Below are 18,110 nucleotides of genomic sequence, written 5' to 3'. Positions count from 1 at the left end.
AATTGTTGTTTCATTTTGCCCATCCACAAAATAGGAAAAATGCCTACCTCAGAGCTGTGTTTTGAGAATTAAATGACCTGCTATCATAAAGCACTAGGAAGAGTGCCTGGCACATAGTAAGGGCTCTATAAACTTTAGCTCTCCTATCACCACCAAATCCTAGGTCACTTATCAGGCCAGGAGTATTGCAGTCAACTAACTGGCCTCCCTGTGTCTAGGCTTGCTGCCTTTAAATCCATTCTTCATTCTATAATCAGTGATCTAACACAAATGTGACCGTGGGATACCGTCTTATTCCTATGCAGCCCATTCCTGGCATATCATACACAAGATCTGCAAATGCTGCTTCCTCCTTTCTAGCAGCAAGATTCATCTTATCTTTCTCAAAGTCTGTTACCAGGCCAGAAACATAAGAAGCAAGATAAGAAAAGGTAATAAAGTAATTTTAAAATAAATTCTCAGATAACTGAGTTTTCTTCTCCCTGCTATATAAAAATATTTTCTATCACTGTAGTTAACACAACCTAAGACAGCAAAGCAGGAGAAAAAGGGAAATACACAAAAAAAAGTTGAACTAACAAAGACATTCTGTATTCAATGGCAAACAATAGGTAGGAAGTAACTACGTAAACATCATCAAACAGGTAATGGCTAGGATATTGTTTTGCAATGCACTACTCAAGTTTCAGAACTACATTCAAAGGATGGAACAATATGCCTCCAAATACACTGTCTGAAATATAAAATCTGTGTGAATCTTTTATATATCCTTCAAACTAAACTCAAGAATTACCTCTCCAAGCTTCCCTGCCACGTAGTTAATCATGCCTTCCTCTTTAATTCTGTATCTTATATCACACCATACCACACCACACAGTAAACCATTAACATATTTTTCTAACCTCCCGGAATATGACTTTCGTGAAAGCAGGGTGACTGGCATCTTCGCACACCTATCGTCTAGCAAACCATATGGCACAAAATAAGTTCTAATAAATGCTTGCACGATAGATCATATTTCATGAAATACTACTGTGTGATAAAAACGTGTTCTTATATCTTTCCACATTTTAATGTTTCTGAAATAAAAATGTCTAATAATTAATCAATATACTAAATATGGTAATGTTTCTTTCTCTTTTCTCTTGGAAAGCTATTATTAAATTGGTGATACCTCACATAATAAATGGTGTCAGAGAATCCAGGAAATACAGTATTGATGAACAATTTCTAACATTAATAAAAATTATATCAACAATTATTTTTCTTACTGACGTGGCCAATTCGTGATTTTCTATGGTAATAATACAGGACAGCAATGGCTAACTTATTCCCTAATCACAGAGAAGAATACATAAATGATTTGAATATATTTATCAAATATTACGTTTTTATATTTCAGAATTACCACATTATTTTTCCTAACCTAATATCAAAATCAGCCTGATCTCTGAATAGTACTATTAGCATAAAGATTCTAATATCTCAGTCAAAAGCACAGAGCTATGAGAACATTAAACTGAAAGTCATCTTTGATATTCTTTTAAGATTCTGTAACTTATATCCATCTTTTTTTCATACACTCACTACCTGACTTTATTTTAAATGATGGCAAGATATACTGCTTCCTCAACCATGTTTCTCCTTGCCAAATTCTGTAGTTCTGCTTATGCACGACAAAGTATTATAAGATTTAACTACTTGTCTACTTTCCAAGACTGTTCTTTCATCTAACACACATCTCACCCTAAACATCTTTGCCCTGACAACGTTTAAGCTCCTTAAATTATTAATGATCAGTCTATTCCCAATGTCCTTTTCTTACATAATTAGGCTTTTTCACTTCCTATACACTAATCTGACTACATTTTAAAAATATATTCTTATTTTTATTAAATGAATTCAGCAGGGTATTTTTATCTCTAAAAACCAAGTCTAACATATTACATTAAAAATGATTATTTTAATTCTAATCAATGTGATAACATGCTGGCAAAAACTTGGATAGGAGACAGAGTTAATTTCCCTGAAGACGTACCAATTGATGTTAGTCTAAATCTGCAAAGGTTGGACCTGATCAGATTGTTTACTAGACTGAACTTAGGTAAATCTGCATGATGAACATGAGATACTTCATAGTCAAACATGCATTACTTACATCAGAACTTACATCCTGGTCTCCTAAGAACAAAAAGAGTTTACAATATTGAAAAGATTATGGGATATTATCTAAAATGCTGAGCCTCTTGGTGTTTTTGTTTTTCTGTAAATAGATATATACTTTCTGACACAAAGAACTGGTAAAATCCTTCAGGCAAAATACCAACTTCTATTACTGAATCAAAATGGTTTTATTATTTAATTCCAAAAATAACACAAAAATTTACATATTTATATTAAAAGAATATACTTTTATCAAAAAGAAAAATTGGCTTTGACTCTAAACCACATCATCAGCTGTAAAGTTATCTTAGTTTAGTTTCTCTAAAAGCTATAAACTATATCCATATGCAAAATTACTTAAAAAGAAAAATTATATTCTCACATGAAAGGGGAAGGAAGGGAGCTTATGAAAGCCGTTAATCCCTCCAAATCTGCTCTTACTTACCAAATTTTGAAACACTTCTGGAATTATAAATAAAAATGGTAAGTTACAATTTTATAGTACTTATAGAATACTAAATATATTATATTCAAATCTAAATTAATGTTTAAACATACTTTAAGCTTATCAAACTAGCCATTTAATTAACAACTAATATTTCTTTAATCATAAAGCTAATGCCTATGTTATTTATCTGATATGAAAAACTGTCAAAAATGTAATAAATATAATTTAAATTTAGGTTTCTGAAAGTTAATCACCTAACAAAAGCCATTTGTAATTTATGGTATTTCTATGGTTTTGGTTAATTCATTTTAGTTAACACATTTTTATACTTGCATTTCCATGGAAACTGTAAGAGTTATAACATATGTACTGCAGAATGTATCTGTATAACTGAATTGACATTAAATCTATTTAATCTAGAACATTTCTAAAAACTTCACTGAGCTGCCATAATTTTTGTCAGCATATGTAGTACTGAATGACCATCAAAATACCTGAATTGAAACTATTCCAGTCTAGCAGTTTGTAAGATCTTGTGTTACCCATAATTCCGACAAAGGCTGAGTTCAAAACAGCAAATTAGTAGATCAGTTTTAGGTGCAGAATAGTAGGAAAAAAACAAAAAAAACACTACAAACAAGAACACAATTGACAATACCACTTGACAGGAACTGGAAAGACACAGACAGCAGAGTTAATAAGAAGTAGAAGTAAAAAGAGAAGAAGGAGCATGCTATCATAATCTAACATTAACTAAAGTCTAGTTGTTTAAGATAATGACCTTAATTTTTAAAACCACCCCATTCTTTTCCTTGTTCTTTAATATTTAACAAAGGAGAAAATTCTAAAAGAACAAACTCCAAAATAATAATCCTTAGTTAGCAAGTGGTAGTGGTTTTAAAATAAGGTTTTATTCCTTCTACACTCAGTGTAAAATGAAAATTTCCCATTTTCACTAAACAAAAAATAGCTGCAAGATTCATTTGAGAGTGCAAATACAGCATTTTTAACAGCACATGCATCTCAATCCATCTTAAGTTTCTCTCAGCAGAGTAACTCAGTGTCATAAAATTAATACATCATCATCATGGTAGATGCTAATCTAGAGGGGTTTTTTTTGTTTTAACATTCAGCTTTTTTCAACAAATTAAATCTTTTTCATAAATAATTATTTATGAAATAAGAACATCAATAAAATGTTCTTAAGAAAATCTTCCTTTTTTAATGCATAATACATATATAAAACAACCCAAAGAATGTGATTTTTATATCAAAATAATGTAATAGTGAAACCATTAGAATATATAGTTGATTTGTATTTAACTGAAAATAAAACAAAATTAAAACGTAACATATATCATTAAAAGCATTTATATTTATACGCCCATAATCTTTTGGGAAATAAGTACATTAGTAACTGAGAATTCCTACATGTGAATTGAAAAAAATATTCTGAAAGGGGAGGAAAAGAAGAGAATGGATAAGCTGATAATTACAATACACAAAATGTATTCTGTAATAAAGATTCCTGTATTCTTCCCTGGGCCTGGATTCTTATATTTATCACACCGCTAGAACAAACCGGCAAGTATGATAAACCCCAAAAAAGAGTTTTTTGTAAAAAGTGATAGGATTTTAAATACAGCTCTCTACTTAAACTTATTTAAGTAACCTTTGTTTGTTCTCCCAGACTTTATAGCTTACTCAGAGTACATGGAAGCAACAATAAAATCAAAATGTTTTCAGTAAACAGAAGACATCACCAACAGTTAAATTTATTCCTGAAACCATTTTTGGAGCTTATCAGTGGGCACCATATATCAAAATATTTGAGTCAATGGTCCAAAGAAACGCAGGTAACAAGCCTTGGGTCACACAGTTAATGTCAGGTACATTAACTCAGTATTTCCTTGCACTTTCCAAATAATTCAAGTTCCTAAACACAAAGATATGGAACTTGAAGAGTCTCCAAGGTTTCAATACATTAAACTGGCATGAGTCTAAATATGCCTTTAATTACTACAGAATATACAAATACTACATGAAGAAAAGATCTTAAATTGCTTAGAAAAAATAAGGAATAGCAGAAAAAAATAATAAACCAGAGAAGGAAAAGAGAAGACTAATGCTTAAAAGATGTATTCGTTCAGCTTTAAGAGTTAAATAATCCTAGCTACTATTCCTCTTCTGAACTCTCATTCAAGCTCTGGGAAAAATTCCATTCTGCTTCTCTGGAATTATTAACTGAAAAGACATCAAACCACAAGGCACAGATTAAAATTTTTTTTAACTTAAAAGAATGGTAATGCTCTGTAACCTCAAAATCACTATCTGCAATGTTTTGCATAAAATAATTTCAAGGTGTTTTACTCTTTTTGTAGCTGTCAGTACAAGCCTCAGGAAGAGGTTATTGAAAGTGACAATTTAAAATTTTCAAAAATATGTATGTATTTATGCCAAATAAGACTACTAACATAACTTCAGCTCTTTTAGTATGTCATCAAAAAGTAAGTGCCTTGAGCAAATTACTGGGAATCCAGTCAATGAGAGATGCAAGAACACACACCATATGGAAAGTTTCCACCACACTTGCCATGCTTATTTTGGATTTTGAAAAACCATCAAACATTCCTAATCCAAGGGCCCGATATTGGGATTGATTTGATGCCTTTCTTCTTTTACGATCATGGCCCCATGTTTTAAAGAAGTGAGCTACTATTCTTACTTGTTCATTGTTCACTTATACAGAACAAACAGCTTCAGAAAAGAAACCGAGAATGAATAGACAGCACTATTTTTTTTAATTCTCAGATACTACACAATGTTTATAATTACATTTCAAAGGAATACTTCTTTTAGGAATAAGAAAATTACTAAAATAATCTACAAAGAGTTATTGCTACTGAAAAGAATTAACGTCTTAATGGCCACAATGGTCAAATTGCAAAATTTGTTATCTGCCTGGATCAAAGAAAAGAGCTGACTGAAAAGTTACCTAAGAATTCCTTCAAAGTGATGCCTTGGCCAAAAAAATGAATCAAGATTTGTTTGTTTTATATAAAAAGCTAACAAAAATAATACTTCTACTTATTTGATCATTTTTAATTAGGATTACTGCAAATACTTAAAGCAACATGCCAGTTTATACTTTCTTTTTCATTTCTCTTTTTAGATAGATTTGATTTTTTTTACTATAAAAATCAATCTTAATAACCACAGTTTAAGTAAGCGAAACACTGAAAACAAACTTTTAAAGAACATACCAGGATTGTGGATACGATCCAAAAGCTTCACAGAGCGTGCACTAACAACACCCCCAACATGCACGAGAAATCCAGGAGGAAATGCCGTCAAGGTAAAAAATGGAAATTCCTAGTAAAAATAAAGGGGGAAAAATATAACTGACCATGTGCAAAGTACAAAAAATTTGCTTGTTAAAAAGCCTGATCCCAATAGATTATATTCATGAGATAGGAATCCTATCCCTTAACAAAAGGCTACCAGTTATACATTACACATGCTTTGTAATGTTTTCTTAGATGCTTAGAGTTCCTAATTCATTTTCTCATATATACCATGTTATACAGAATCCAAACACTCTTTTTATCAGTTCTCAATGAGAAAAAAAGGTTCTCAGAGTTTTGATTTAAGATCTTTGAACACACTCTTCCTTCCTCTCAATCTCCTACTCTGATGCAAATTCACAGTGAGATGTGGGGATTCCCTGCCCTTCTACTCTGAGTCTACTTCTCAGTGGGGCAGAACCCTCCTCACATACACACACCCAATTCCAGGCTACTGATAAAGGCTCTGAAGGCCTGGTGCAAGAGATCTACAAGAATATGGGACTGAGGGAGGAGTGAGACAATGAACAGTGTGGGTTAAGAGATTCAGGGAAAAGCAAAGGGCAAATACCACGCTGAAGTGGGTAGAGAATCGCTGTGTAAGATTATTTACTCTATCAACACCAGGTCAGCTGGAGAAAATTTTAAGTACATAAATGCATATTAAGGAAAAGGGAGAAGAATGTAGATGACAGCAAGGGAGGAAATAAAATTCCACAAGTTCTCCCAAGTTTCATTCTCCCCTTCTCTCTCAAGGACATCAATCTCATCAATTTAGAGGTAAGAGGGAAATGGGAAAACAGAGAAAGGAAATTCATTGAAATAGCATCCAGGAAGAACGGGGAGCTCTCGTGACTCTCCAAATATAGAGGCCTCTCACATTACACAAAATTGGACACAAGCAAGGGAAATTTAATATCTGCCTCATCTGGCTGTAAGATTAATGTAGCTCACTTAACCAGAAGTCATTTGCCAGTAGCCTCAGCTATTCAGAACATAACTGAGAGCTGGAAAATAAGCAAAACAGAGCTTTCAATAGTCAAAAGAACTTATACTTCCAAGTACTAAAATTTATGTACTTGATTCATAAGAAATCCCTATAGATCATATCCATACTATGCCATACAGCAATTATAAACATATAATTTTAGGAACATATTTTAAAGTCTAGCAGTATTTTTTTTTCTGGACCATAGCAGTTTAAATGCAGCAAACAAAAGCTGAGAGATAAAGACATAGAGAATACTACTAGAAGCAGGCACATTAAAAGCGGCAAGATTACTGACTGGCTGCTTAAAGCATGGAGAATACAAACTCACCAAAGCATAATTCACAAGCATAGCAACTTGGAGTCATTTAGCACAAAGGCAAACAGTCTTGCACACTTCAATAACCCATGAAGATATAGTATAAAATATAGAGAGAATTTAGAAATAAATTCAGTTAGAATTTAAAAGTAATATTTAAATTAACAAGGGTAAGAAAAACCTAGGCTACATTAAGAAAAAAAAAGGAAAAACCAATCTATGGAAATAGACAGGTTTGGCCCAGCTGACAAGCAAAAAGAAAAAAGGGAGAGGGTAGGAGGGGAATCTCACTTACATGAATTATAAAATGTTTAGTCAAAATGCCTCCTTATTTCCACCTAAATTTTTTAAATGAGACATATACAAATAAGCTTATGCTATTAGAAGCTTAAATATCTTACCTAAGTTAGGCCTTTATGATTTTTTTTCAATTTTAAGTACACAGTTTTTAAATTTCCTCAAAATACTGAAGCATATTAGAAAAAAGTACTTTACATTTAATCTTTATACTTAAACATTTTAAATATCCTGGACAAGAGACACTGAAAATAAAAATTTTTATAAGCTAAATGGAAAGCTGTACTTCCTTCTGAAACTGAGAAATAAGTTAGGTAAATTCACATATTGGAAAACATCTGCATATAAGAATTTAGGTAGGTATAAAAATTAACCTAAATGACTTCTCTACTTGAGATTCTGACACTTCTCCCCAAATTCGAGAAGATGGGATAAAAGGACAACAGGGAAAGCACCGTAGTAGAGTTGGTGGTCATAAGTAGAAAAAGTAGGGGAATGGCTGCCCAAAGAGGCGGACGACCGCTCTGCCAACTTAAACTATCCTACATGTCCAATCAGCATACCTACTTTAACACACAAAATTTAACCTGCAGTACATAAAAATGGTATGCTTATTCAACCAAAACTACATCTTCAGATAACTCTCTCAGAAGAACTATGGCTAATACCTACTGCTAACATACCTCTCATCTCCAACCCATCACCAGTGACACCAGTGACTACCAGTGACGGTTAAATACCTCTCATCTCCACCCCCATCACAGAGCAACTACTATGAAGTGCTTACAGAGGGCCAGACCTCTGCACAGTATCTTGAAACTATGCTTTATCATCTTTCCCATGCCCTAATGTGAGAGTCAAGAGGGCCTAGACTCTATGTGAGCAACAAACCTTATCATCTGGCTCCTTGAAATTTCTGATTAAAACAGACAAGGAGTTGGTTTTAATCTCTAGTCTATCATTATACCTGATGAGTTTATAGGTTCTCTTCCATTGAAAAGAACAGCTTCCTTAAGATCAGCCAAGCCCAACTCGTTTCTAATGCCTAGATGAGAATTTCAGGGACCACAGAAGACATTTTCTCTGCAAAGTCCTAATATTTAAAGTGCCTTGCCTTGTGGTACCACTAGGTAAGAATTCGTATGTTGACATTTTGACAGTAAGCCAAGTGCATGAAGCATAAATCTATTTAATACCATGTGTTCAAAGACAGGCTAGTTGGAAAATCTGGGGACACAACGGGAGTAATTTTTTAACATTTAAATAGAATTTTTCTTAGAATATATTTAAATAGTTTATTTTTTCAATCAAATATTCTTTTTATTATCCCAAGAAACGAGAGTCAACTTTCTAGATAAGAAAACTCCGTGCCAGATTCCTACTATGATTTATTGTATAATTTTATCCCACTATTAAAAACATCATAATTATCAAAAGAGTTTGCTTTATATCAATGTTTCCCAAAATGTGGTCGTCACTAACAGGTATTTCACATGGAAGATTCCATTGTAAAATATATTTGGGGAACACTAGGTTAAACCAAGTCAACTAGGTTTCTTTATTGAAGAAAAAAGTCCCAGCATCTGAAAAGTAACTTCATTTTTCTTACAAGTGAAAGAAGAGTCATACTGAAAAATAAATCTATTTGCTTTACATCAAATAGTTCATAGGTAGAACCTAAATCTAATCAAATTTTTATCTCTACATCTTATCTTCTAATCATCTGGCACCTATTACCAAGATCATGTCAATTTATTTTTCACTGATTTTGTGAAAGAAAAAAAATAACACTTTTATTTTTGAGAACTGCTACTTGAACCCATTAAATAAAAGATGCTGCACAAAGGTTCTCTTTTCCTCAAGAAAAAAAAAAGCCATACATTTTATGAAGGGTGGCAAGGGGTAGAAATATCTTAAAAAAATGAATATAAAAATGGTATTAAGTATATCATTTGTTCACCATGATGTAGTATTCGACTTGGCAGAGTTAAGGCATATCTGAACACATGTGAGAATTCTTCATACTTCTAAACAAATTTTTTCCCCAAAACAAAGACATACTAATGGCAACCACAGGTTAATGGGAAAGCTAAAAATGATGTTTGTTCTATTTATTGTGTACCCAGGACAGAGAGGTAGTCTCATAAAGACAAGTAACTATTGCCAACTCAGATTTTACAAGGTTGTAAATGAAAACTATAGCTCTCCCACATCTTTTACCATTAATTCCATAAAGATTATCTAGTAATGTATACCCAATGTGATAATGTGTCCAAAACTTTAAGAATGTTTAAAAGCATATTTGAAAACATAAATTTTATCCAAACTAAATCTAAAACAATTTTTATTGATTAGTTTTTTTCTTCTTTTAAAGCTAGATGTTTTCAAAAGTTCTTAATATAGATAATGAAGTCACAGGCACAAGATACAGGCAAAATTTCATATCATATCAGTTTTTCCGTTCCTGTGAATTCTAGAATGACAATTACAAGGAAATACTCCTAGTGTAAGGAACTCTGTAGAGAATGTAAAACTGGGAGCAGGGTGGAGGTAAGAGCATTCTGGCTTTAAAAAAGGCAAGTGAACAGGCATACCTTCACCCTGACCCTCTTCTCTGTGTTTTCAGTCTCTTTCTCTATTTGGTTTTAATAAATGGTCCCAATGTTTAAGTGGGCTTTTGCATGACAGTAGCTGGTATGCCTGCAAGGTGTGAAAGTAGCTCAAGCCCAACTGCTGCCTGGTAAGGGATAAGGCAAACAACTGTGTCGCTAAAGTCTCATCACTCTGCTTAGCTCAGCTGAGCTCTGCTCTGCTCCCCACAACCTTGTCTAAAAGGCAAACAGTGCATACAGATACTTTCTGCACAGGAAAGAAAGTCTAAAAAAAGTAAACTGTTATATTGTTTGTAGTAACAGAATCTGAAAACACTATTCTCAAAAGCTAACCTCTAGAGAATACCTTTTTTAACAGAATGCATTCTTTTATAGGTATTTACTATGTTTCATCTTTTTTTTTAATGGTAGTATAAAATGGAACATGTAAAAGAAAATTCTGTAAATGCTTATAAACTTCCAAATCAGACACAATGAAAGCTATGGAACTGTGCCTTAAAATAACTGACATAACATATAAATAATCATGCACTGTATTAGTTAAGTAGAAAAAAAATGAGCCTCATAATGCTAATAAATTTTTAAAAATTGCATTACGAAAAGAAATAAAGCTGGCAACATTTGTTAAAGCTTAAATAAAACTTAAATGATCGAGATTAAAACTAGAACAGCTACCAATACAAGAAAAAGGCTCTCACACATGTTCAGAAACATACCCGCCTTCTACAGAACCTATGAGGCGATCCTCCCTTAGCAATGAAGTTTATACAAAAAAATAAAAAATAAAGAGAGAAAAATCACCCATAAATTTTGACTGTTTTCCCATTTAACATAGTTAACTAAACATTAAACTTATAATAATTAAAAAAGATGTATTCACATACCAAATAACCACATTGTTCATGTTAATCTGTAGAAATACTGAATCTGTGCATTTCTTACCCCTAAGAGATTGGCTGGCCATAAAAACAATCTCAGCATATCAATATATTAATACACTAAAGAATTACCTTTTCTTTTCTTTTCTCTTTTTTAATGTAGTCTCCATGCCCAGCACAGAGCCCAATATGGGCTTGATCTCACAACCCTGAGATTAAGACCTGAGCTGAAATCAAGAGTCTGATGCTTAACCAACTGAGCTACCCAGGTACCCCAAGAATTACCTAAAATATTTTTTTCTGGAAAAAGTCTACTATTTCCTTCTATATATTATAATTTTAAAGTAAGATGAGAAATGATTTCATCATTCAGTGGATATTTACAAACAGACTATTTCTAATAAAAAACTGGAGAACAAAACAAAAAAGTTACAGAATTATTCCAAGTTAAAATTAATTATTCATAAACAAATTTCTTTGATACCTTAAATAAATTTTGGACTCTGAAATTACATTACAGATACATGATCAAAACTAGTTTATGGAAATAAGTTATAAATACATGGAAGCATGATAGGAAAAGCATATTAACTGTAAGAATAAAGAATGTTGAATGTCTCTTACCCTTTGTTCCAGTGCTGACTGAGTCTGTTGTCTTAAAAGAGCTTTAAATGGCCCCCCTTCTTTTCCAGCACTACCACTTCCCATTCCTACAGAACATCAGTACATAAATAACAACCAAAAAACAACTACAGAAACAAAGTTTAACTGCATTCATCCTCATAAATATCATGAGTCAAAATCTTAAAATGATCCAAACATTTAAAGTATTTGACATGCAATTAGGCACATATTTTACTCTATTTTATTCACAAAGTTTTCTTTAGAAGCAAGATGTCAAAACTGTACTGATCAGTTTTAAATTTATTTGTTTAGACTCAATCTGTTCTAAAACTTATTTTTTAAATTATGTTAATATAATGAATTTTTGTATAATATTCAATTTTTAAAAGTTGAGTCTTCTAATACAAAATAATCAAGATACTACCAATTACAATTGACCCTTGAACAACATGGGTTTGAACTGCACAGTCCACTTATATACGAATTTTTTTCAATACAGTACCGTACTGTGAATGTACTTTCTCTTCCTTATGATTTTCTTAGTAACATTTTCTTTTCCCTAGCTTACTTCATTGCAAGAATACAGTATATAATATATGTAACAAAATATGTATTAATTGACTATGTTATCAGTAAGGCCTGTGGTCAAGAGTAGGCTATTAATAGTTAAGCTTTTGGGGAATCAGAAGTTACATGCACAGTTTCAACTTAGCAGGGGTGTGTTGCTCAAGGATCAACTGTACTTACTATGCTAACAATTTAAGAATACTAAAATAAATCAAGAAACATCAAATGCTTGTTTAAAAGGAACTATAGAAAGAAAAAGCACTTTTAATTGTGCTTACTTAAAAATATTCCAAAATTCTCTAAAGAGCATGAGTTTTAGGCAATTTTGAAAGATAGTCAAATCTATTTTCTGATAACTTCCCATTCCTAAATATATCATTTATGACAAAACACTATTAACATTCATAGTTTTCAATACTCATTTGCAAAAATCAACATAAAATATTTTTTAAAACTAAAAAATCACAGACATATAATAGACACATCACAAATGTACATAGTTATGGATGAAAAGAATTGTATTTCTTAAGCTCTTAGATGTATTTTTTAAAGGCTTAATTTTCCATTTCTTTCCCTACTTTATTTTATTCTTTTGATAGTACCAACAGACCAATTACGATCAAAGAATTATAGAAAGCAGGGGACAGGTGAGAAGCCAGTGCTCTATAGTGCTATAGGCTCTACAGGTTAGAGTTAACAGTTCAATTCCACCCTTTCAAAACGGAAGATACATACAGTCAGATTTACTGCAATGACTTAAAAAAGGAACTAATTTACTTTTACATTTTTAGCTGTTCTTGGATAAGGAAACAAAGGTTAGCATGTGTATAGTCCCATTCTGTTCTTTAAAAATAAAAAAGGAACATATTTTTCTTGTAGTAACCTAAATATGTTTTTTAGAGACTATACAATACTAAACATAGAAATGAAACTAAGATCTTTATATGAAGCATACTGAAAGCCATAAAACAAAATGTATTTTGTAGAGATAAATAAAACATCAGAAAATACAGCAGAATAATTTGAAAATTAAGCAATGGACAGGAAAAAAAATGGATAAAGAAAGAATACCACCAAAATGAGACTTAAACTGATTCAAACAGAATAATTTACTAATTAACCATATGGCTTAGCAACATGATGGTGCAGGTCCAATGTGAATGGAGTTGGTGTGAAGGGAAAGAAAGTAAGGCATCTAAAACAGAAACTCTAGTAATGAGAACCCAATAATCACTGGAAATATGAAGATCTATGTCCTCAGACATATAATTTTTTAATAAATAAAATAATTTCAGCAGAATATTCATAATTATTCATCAAGTAATCCTCAACCATGTCCTCACGATCATCGTAATTATTTAATTCTGTGCACCAGCAAGAAAAACAAGAAGTACGCCCTGTGTAAGACATCCAACACTTCTTTATAGTATGAAATAATTACTTGTTTTCAAAGGTGATTTAAAATAAAGGGATTAAAAAGCTGACATGTTATCCTACCAGAAGCAGCCAGGAACAGCTCTTCACTGAAAGAAACACTTTTCCTCAGAACTGGGCTGACAGGGCTAGAATGATGAGGGGGAAGGCTAGATTCCGAGAGGAGGAGACAGGACTTTTTAAGATGAAGGGAACCACAAGAGAGAGAGGGGGAGCTGGGACACAGGTAAATCCTAGGCCCCTGTAAATAAGGTGCTGTGGAGGAAAGTAGCAGAGAAAAGATGCAGATTCAGAAGATGACCAGAAAATGCAGAATAAGGAAAGCAATGATGATGCAAAACATAACAGTAAAAATGGATTTTAAAATGCTACATAAATTACACTAAGCATATGAAGTCATTAGCAAGACCATCTACCCAACACAATATAAATTAAAGGAACAGTCGAAAACCTAGCAAAACCTTTATAAACTTTGCATTTATTAAAATTTTTTAAATCATTAACATGGGATTTTATGCCATTCTAATCACATGGAGCTGATTTCTCAAAAACACTTAAATTATCTGACTTTTTTTGCTTAAGAATGTATAAAATTAAAATGTGTATTTTATAAATTTTTAAAGCCAGAAACTTATTGCCTCAAATATAAACATTACTTAAAGTGGCAAAGTAGTTCTTCAAATGTTACTAAAACATATCACTTATCCATAAAAAAACAGCACCACATTAAACAGTTGCCATCATTAATTTAAAATAAATACTAATTTCTTTCTGTTCATCTTTGAGATGTATATTACTACTTTTCTTTTTCCTCTAAAATTTTAAATATTCAAGTTTGATCATAACACTGTTCACATTTACAAAGATCTGAGTATGTAAGGGGCAAATACTCTCAAATCACAAAAATTATACATGGTTAAAAGCTTTCTTTTTTTTTTTTAAAGCAAAAATTAGCTTGAGTCAGGTGTCAAATCAATATCCTAAAACTAGCATTCTAAAATTCCATTCCTACTAGTTGAGTACTTGGAAAAAAATATGAAAATGAAACCTTGTAAAATGTCAAAAATTAGAATCTACAGAAATAAATCAGTATGAATTTTTTAAATGAGACCTATCTTTAAAAAAAAGACAATAGCTTTAACTACAAATAGAAAACCAACTTTCTCAGTCTAAAGCTTTATTAACTTTATTCTATTTTTGGTTCCCCAGTTTACATATAATCAATCAATCATAATCAGCTTACCCCCTATTTCTCAAGAGACTGATTTTGTATATAGGTAAATTTGAAAGCAGAGAATTATGAAATACACACTCAATTACAGTTTTAGAAATTTTAAAACAATCATAATTTTGCCATTTCAAATCTCTTCTGGAATGCTCCTCAGGAATATTTAAAGATATTTAGGGATTCATGATAAGCAAAAATACTGTTAATGTTCTATAAATATGCTACTAAAGATAGTGAATAGCATATGATAGTAGAAAAACAAAATTATCTAAAGGCATCTGATAAATATAGAAATATATGAGAATAGTAACTTATAAATGAATCTTTAAAAACTAAAATTTTGGAATTAGAAAATAAAATGCAAAACTGTTTTCATTGATAAGATAATTGATTGCCTACAAGAAAGCTAAGGGAAGACAAATCTGATTCAGTTAACTTATTACTTGACAATCTTTTTTAGACTTGGCCTTTTTGGTGAATTAAAGAAACGGAAACAGAAAGACCAAGAATATACTTCAAAAAAATTGTCTGTGGTTATGGCAAAGAATAAAATAAAGATAAAAATATTGAAAAGTAGCCTGGAATACACAAATAACCAGTGGTCAAAGCTTGAAAAAGTATTTTTAAGAAAACTTATTCTTCAAATACTATCCTAAGTCTTTTTTGTTTTGATAGGCATGAATTTGAAGGCCAGAATCTCATCCTTTATTTAAAAAAAAAAAATACTTCACTACCATCTGAATGGTTCAGTTTTTATGGCATAAATATGGCTACAATGCCACATTCCGTGTATCAATGACTATCAAATATCCCATGATTTAGGTGGCTTAGTTGGTTGAGTGTCCGACTCTTGATTTCGGCTCAGGACATGATCTTACGGTCTTGGGATTGGCCCTACGTGGGGCTCCATGCTCAGCGGGGAGTCTGCTTGGGATTCTCTCTCTGCTCTCCCTGCAGCCCCATCCCCACGAACACGTGCGCTTGCTCACTCGCTCGCTCTCTCTAAAATAAATACATCTTTTAAAAAAACTCATGATTTTAGAAGTTACTCATATTATGTATATGTAAATAAAGAATAAAGCTATTCTTTTCAAAGATTTAGGTATTCATAATTATCTTCCTCACATTTTGTGACTATATTTATAAAAATAGATACTAAATCTATAGGCTTTCTTTTTAATGCCCTTTCTTTACTTTAGAATTAGCACTGGTTTTTGAATTAGATTTCATTGTTTTCATAAAATCTGGGATCATTTTGTAAATTTCTTGCCTAATACACAAAAGGTTATTAAAGATGATAAAAATGAACAGGAACAATGCAAAATGTTTTCATCAATCTGGAGAAAACTGCCAGACAAAAACAATATTTACAAAAATTGCTAACTACTAACTTTTTAACTTTTTACATTTTACTTTTCTTAATGGTTTGAGTAAGTTAATTCTACTTTAAGAAGTAATGAAATAATTTGACTTTTTAAACAATTTTTATCATAAAACATTCATAAAAACTCACAGAAATTATTCATCAAAATACAAATAGGAGGGAAAAATTATAAATTGCATACATTGAGAAATATGTAAGAATAAGTAAAGCAAAAATGCTACTTTCTAACCTAGAGAGCAAAACTAACAAAACCAAACATTTTAAATAGCAAGAAGTTAATAAATAGATATATGTACTCCAATATAACCATTTCAATTGTTCTAAAAATTTTTTCATAATAAAATCTTAGAATTAAATTCAGAAATAGACAGAAAAATGAATTCGAAAATGTTTCCACTACATGAGGAATTGGATTGCAAGCTACTAATGTTACTTTCTATTCAAAAGCTTTAAGATGTTATTCCTCATAATATGAGCATGAAATGAAAAATGTCTACATGCAAAAATAAATTCTGGACTTCATATCTACATTATGATTAAATCAACATATGCAGATCTTTGAACAAGATCATTTCTGAGCTATATGAAATTTTCATATTTTAATGATAGTAACTGAAAATGATCAGTATTCACATAATCTTTTAACTTAAATGCCAAAAACAGGAGGAAAGCCTTGGATGGAAAGCTAATAAAGAATAGAAACAAATTTGAAAAAAAAAAAAGAAAGAAAGAAAAAGAAAAAGGTGGGTGGAAGCGCCTTACCAGTTTTGGGTGTCAAACTCAAATCTGTGTCAGAAGAAGAGGACTGTCGACTGTAGGACTTGGAAGGTGAAAAGGAATAAGTTTGGTTTTTCAGAGGGGTTGAGGGTCCTGATGAGTGAGTATTGGGATTGGGATCTTCATTGAAGGGAATCCTGCCAGAAGAAGGTGGAGAAATATTAAGCAATCATGTGCCAAAGGACCTGACAGAAGGCAGCATGATCCAAACACCAGGAAAGTATTGGGCAGGGCCAGCAGTCATTTCTTAAGTGTGGAGCTGGGTATGAGGCCAAAGACAACCAATTGCTGTTCAACCATTCATCATTCTCCAGATAAATAATTATCTGCACTGAAACAGTTAATAAGCCAAGTAAAAAAGCAAAGAAGCATGAAATGACAGACTAAGGGGGTAAAAAATATTAAAAGGAAAAATAAACAAAAAAAATAAATACATGACTGAAAATACTTCCAAATAATGCTTTTTTAAGTTACAAAAGAAAAAATGATGCTGCAAATGGTGTATGCAAATATTCACAATAGTTTTTATATTTGCACACACAGATATCTTCAAAAGAAAAAATGTTTCCTTATCCTATAGCATCAAGAGTGCCACAGCTAAAAACACGGCAGAGAGAAAAATGAATATAGCTACAAAGAACCATTGCATTTTATGCATAAGAGTTGCTTACCTGTTTTCCAACAGCTCTCTTCCACAGAATAAACCAGACCCTACTATGTAAAAGGTTTTGTACATAAATAAAATAAGCAAATCAGAAGCTTTGGCAGCTATTTCATTTAGAATCCAATCATCAATTTTATTTCTAACCAAATGCAGAAATAATGGCAAAACACATACTGGAGAATACTCCTAAAAACTTACATGATGCATACATAAGATAGGGGTCTTACAGGATCTATGGAAGAGACTTTGGAAGCTAGAAGAACACTTTCACTTCAAAGTAGTTAGAGCCTCTGTGGTGGCTATATACTGGATTTCTTCACTGCAGCTGGACTTCAAGTAAGAAAAGGAGGAAGCAAAGACTTGTGGTACCTGCCTACACTACA

The 18,110-nt window shown here is 31.9% G+C and overlaps 1 protein-coding gene across 12 annotated transcripts in view; it reads right to left on the bottom strand.

Moving 5' to 3' along the window:
- Nucleotides 1–18,110, bottom strand: part of C2CD5 (C2 calcium dependent domain containing 5) — a 96,214-nt gene that overhangs the window by 46,430 nt on the left and 31,674 nt on the right. For 4 of the 12 annotated variants that reach the window (XM_027592085.2, XM_027592086.2, XM_027592081.2 and 1 more), the window contains 3 exons: nucleotides 17,049–17,200; nucleotides 11,674–11,759; nucleotides 5,875–5,983 (listed from right to left, as the gene is read on the bottom strand). In XM_027592085.2, the coding sequence (XP_027447886.2) occupies nucleotides 5,875–5,983; nucleotides 11,674–11,759; nucleotides 17,049–17,200 (347 nt within the window). Of the gene's footprint in view, nucleotides 1–3,105; nucleotides 3,172–5,874; nucleotides 5,984–11,673; nucleotides 11,760–17,048; nucleotides 17,201–18,110 lie in introns of all 12 variants that reach the window. The other 8 variants (XM_027592078.2, XM_027592080.2, XM_027592083.2 and 5 more) reach the window with 3 other exon arrangements.

This window comes from Zalophus californianus, chromosome 9, assembly GCF_009762305.2.
Source record: "Zalophus californianus isolate mZalCal1 chromosome 9, mZalCal1.pri.v2, whole genome shotgun sequence".
NCBI lineage: Eukaryota > Metazoa > Chordata > Mammalia > Carnivora > Otariidae > Zalophus > Zalophus californianus.
The sequence above is the reverse complement of the archived record's forward strand: the minus strand, read 5'-3'. Positions and strand labels throughout refer to the sequence as shown.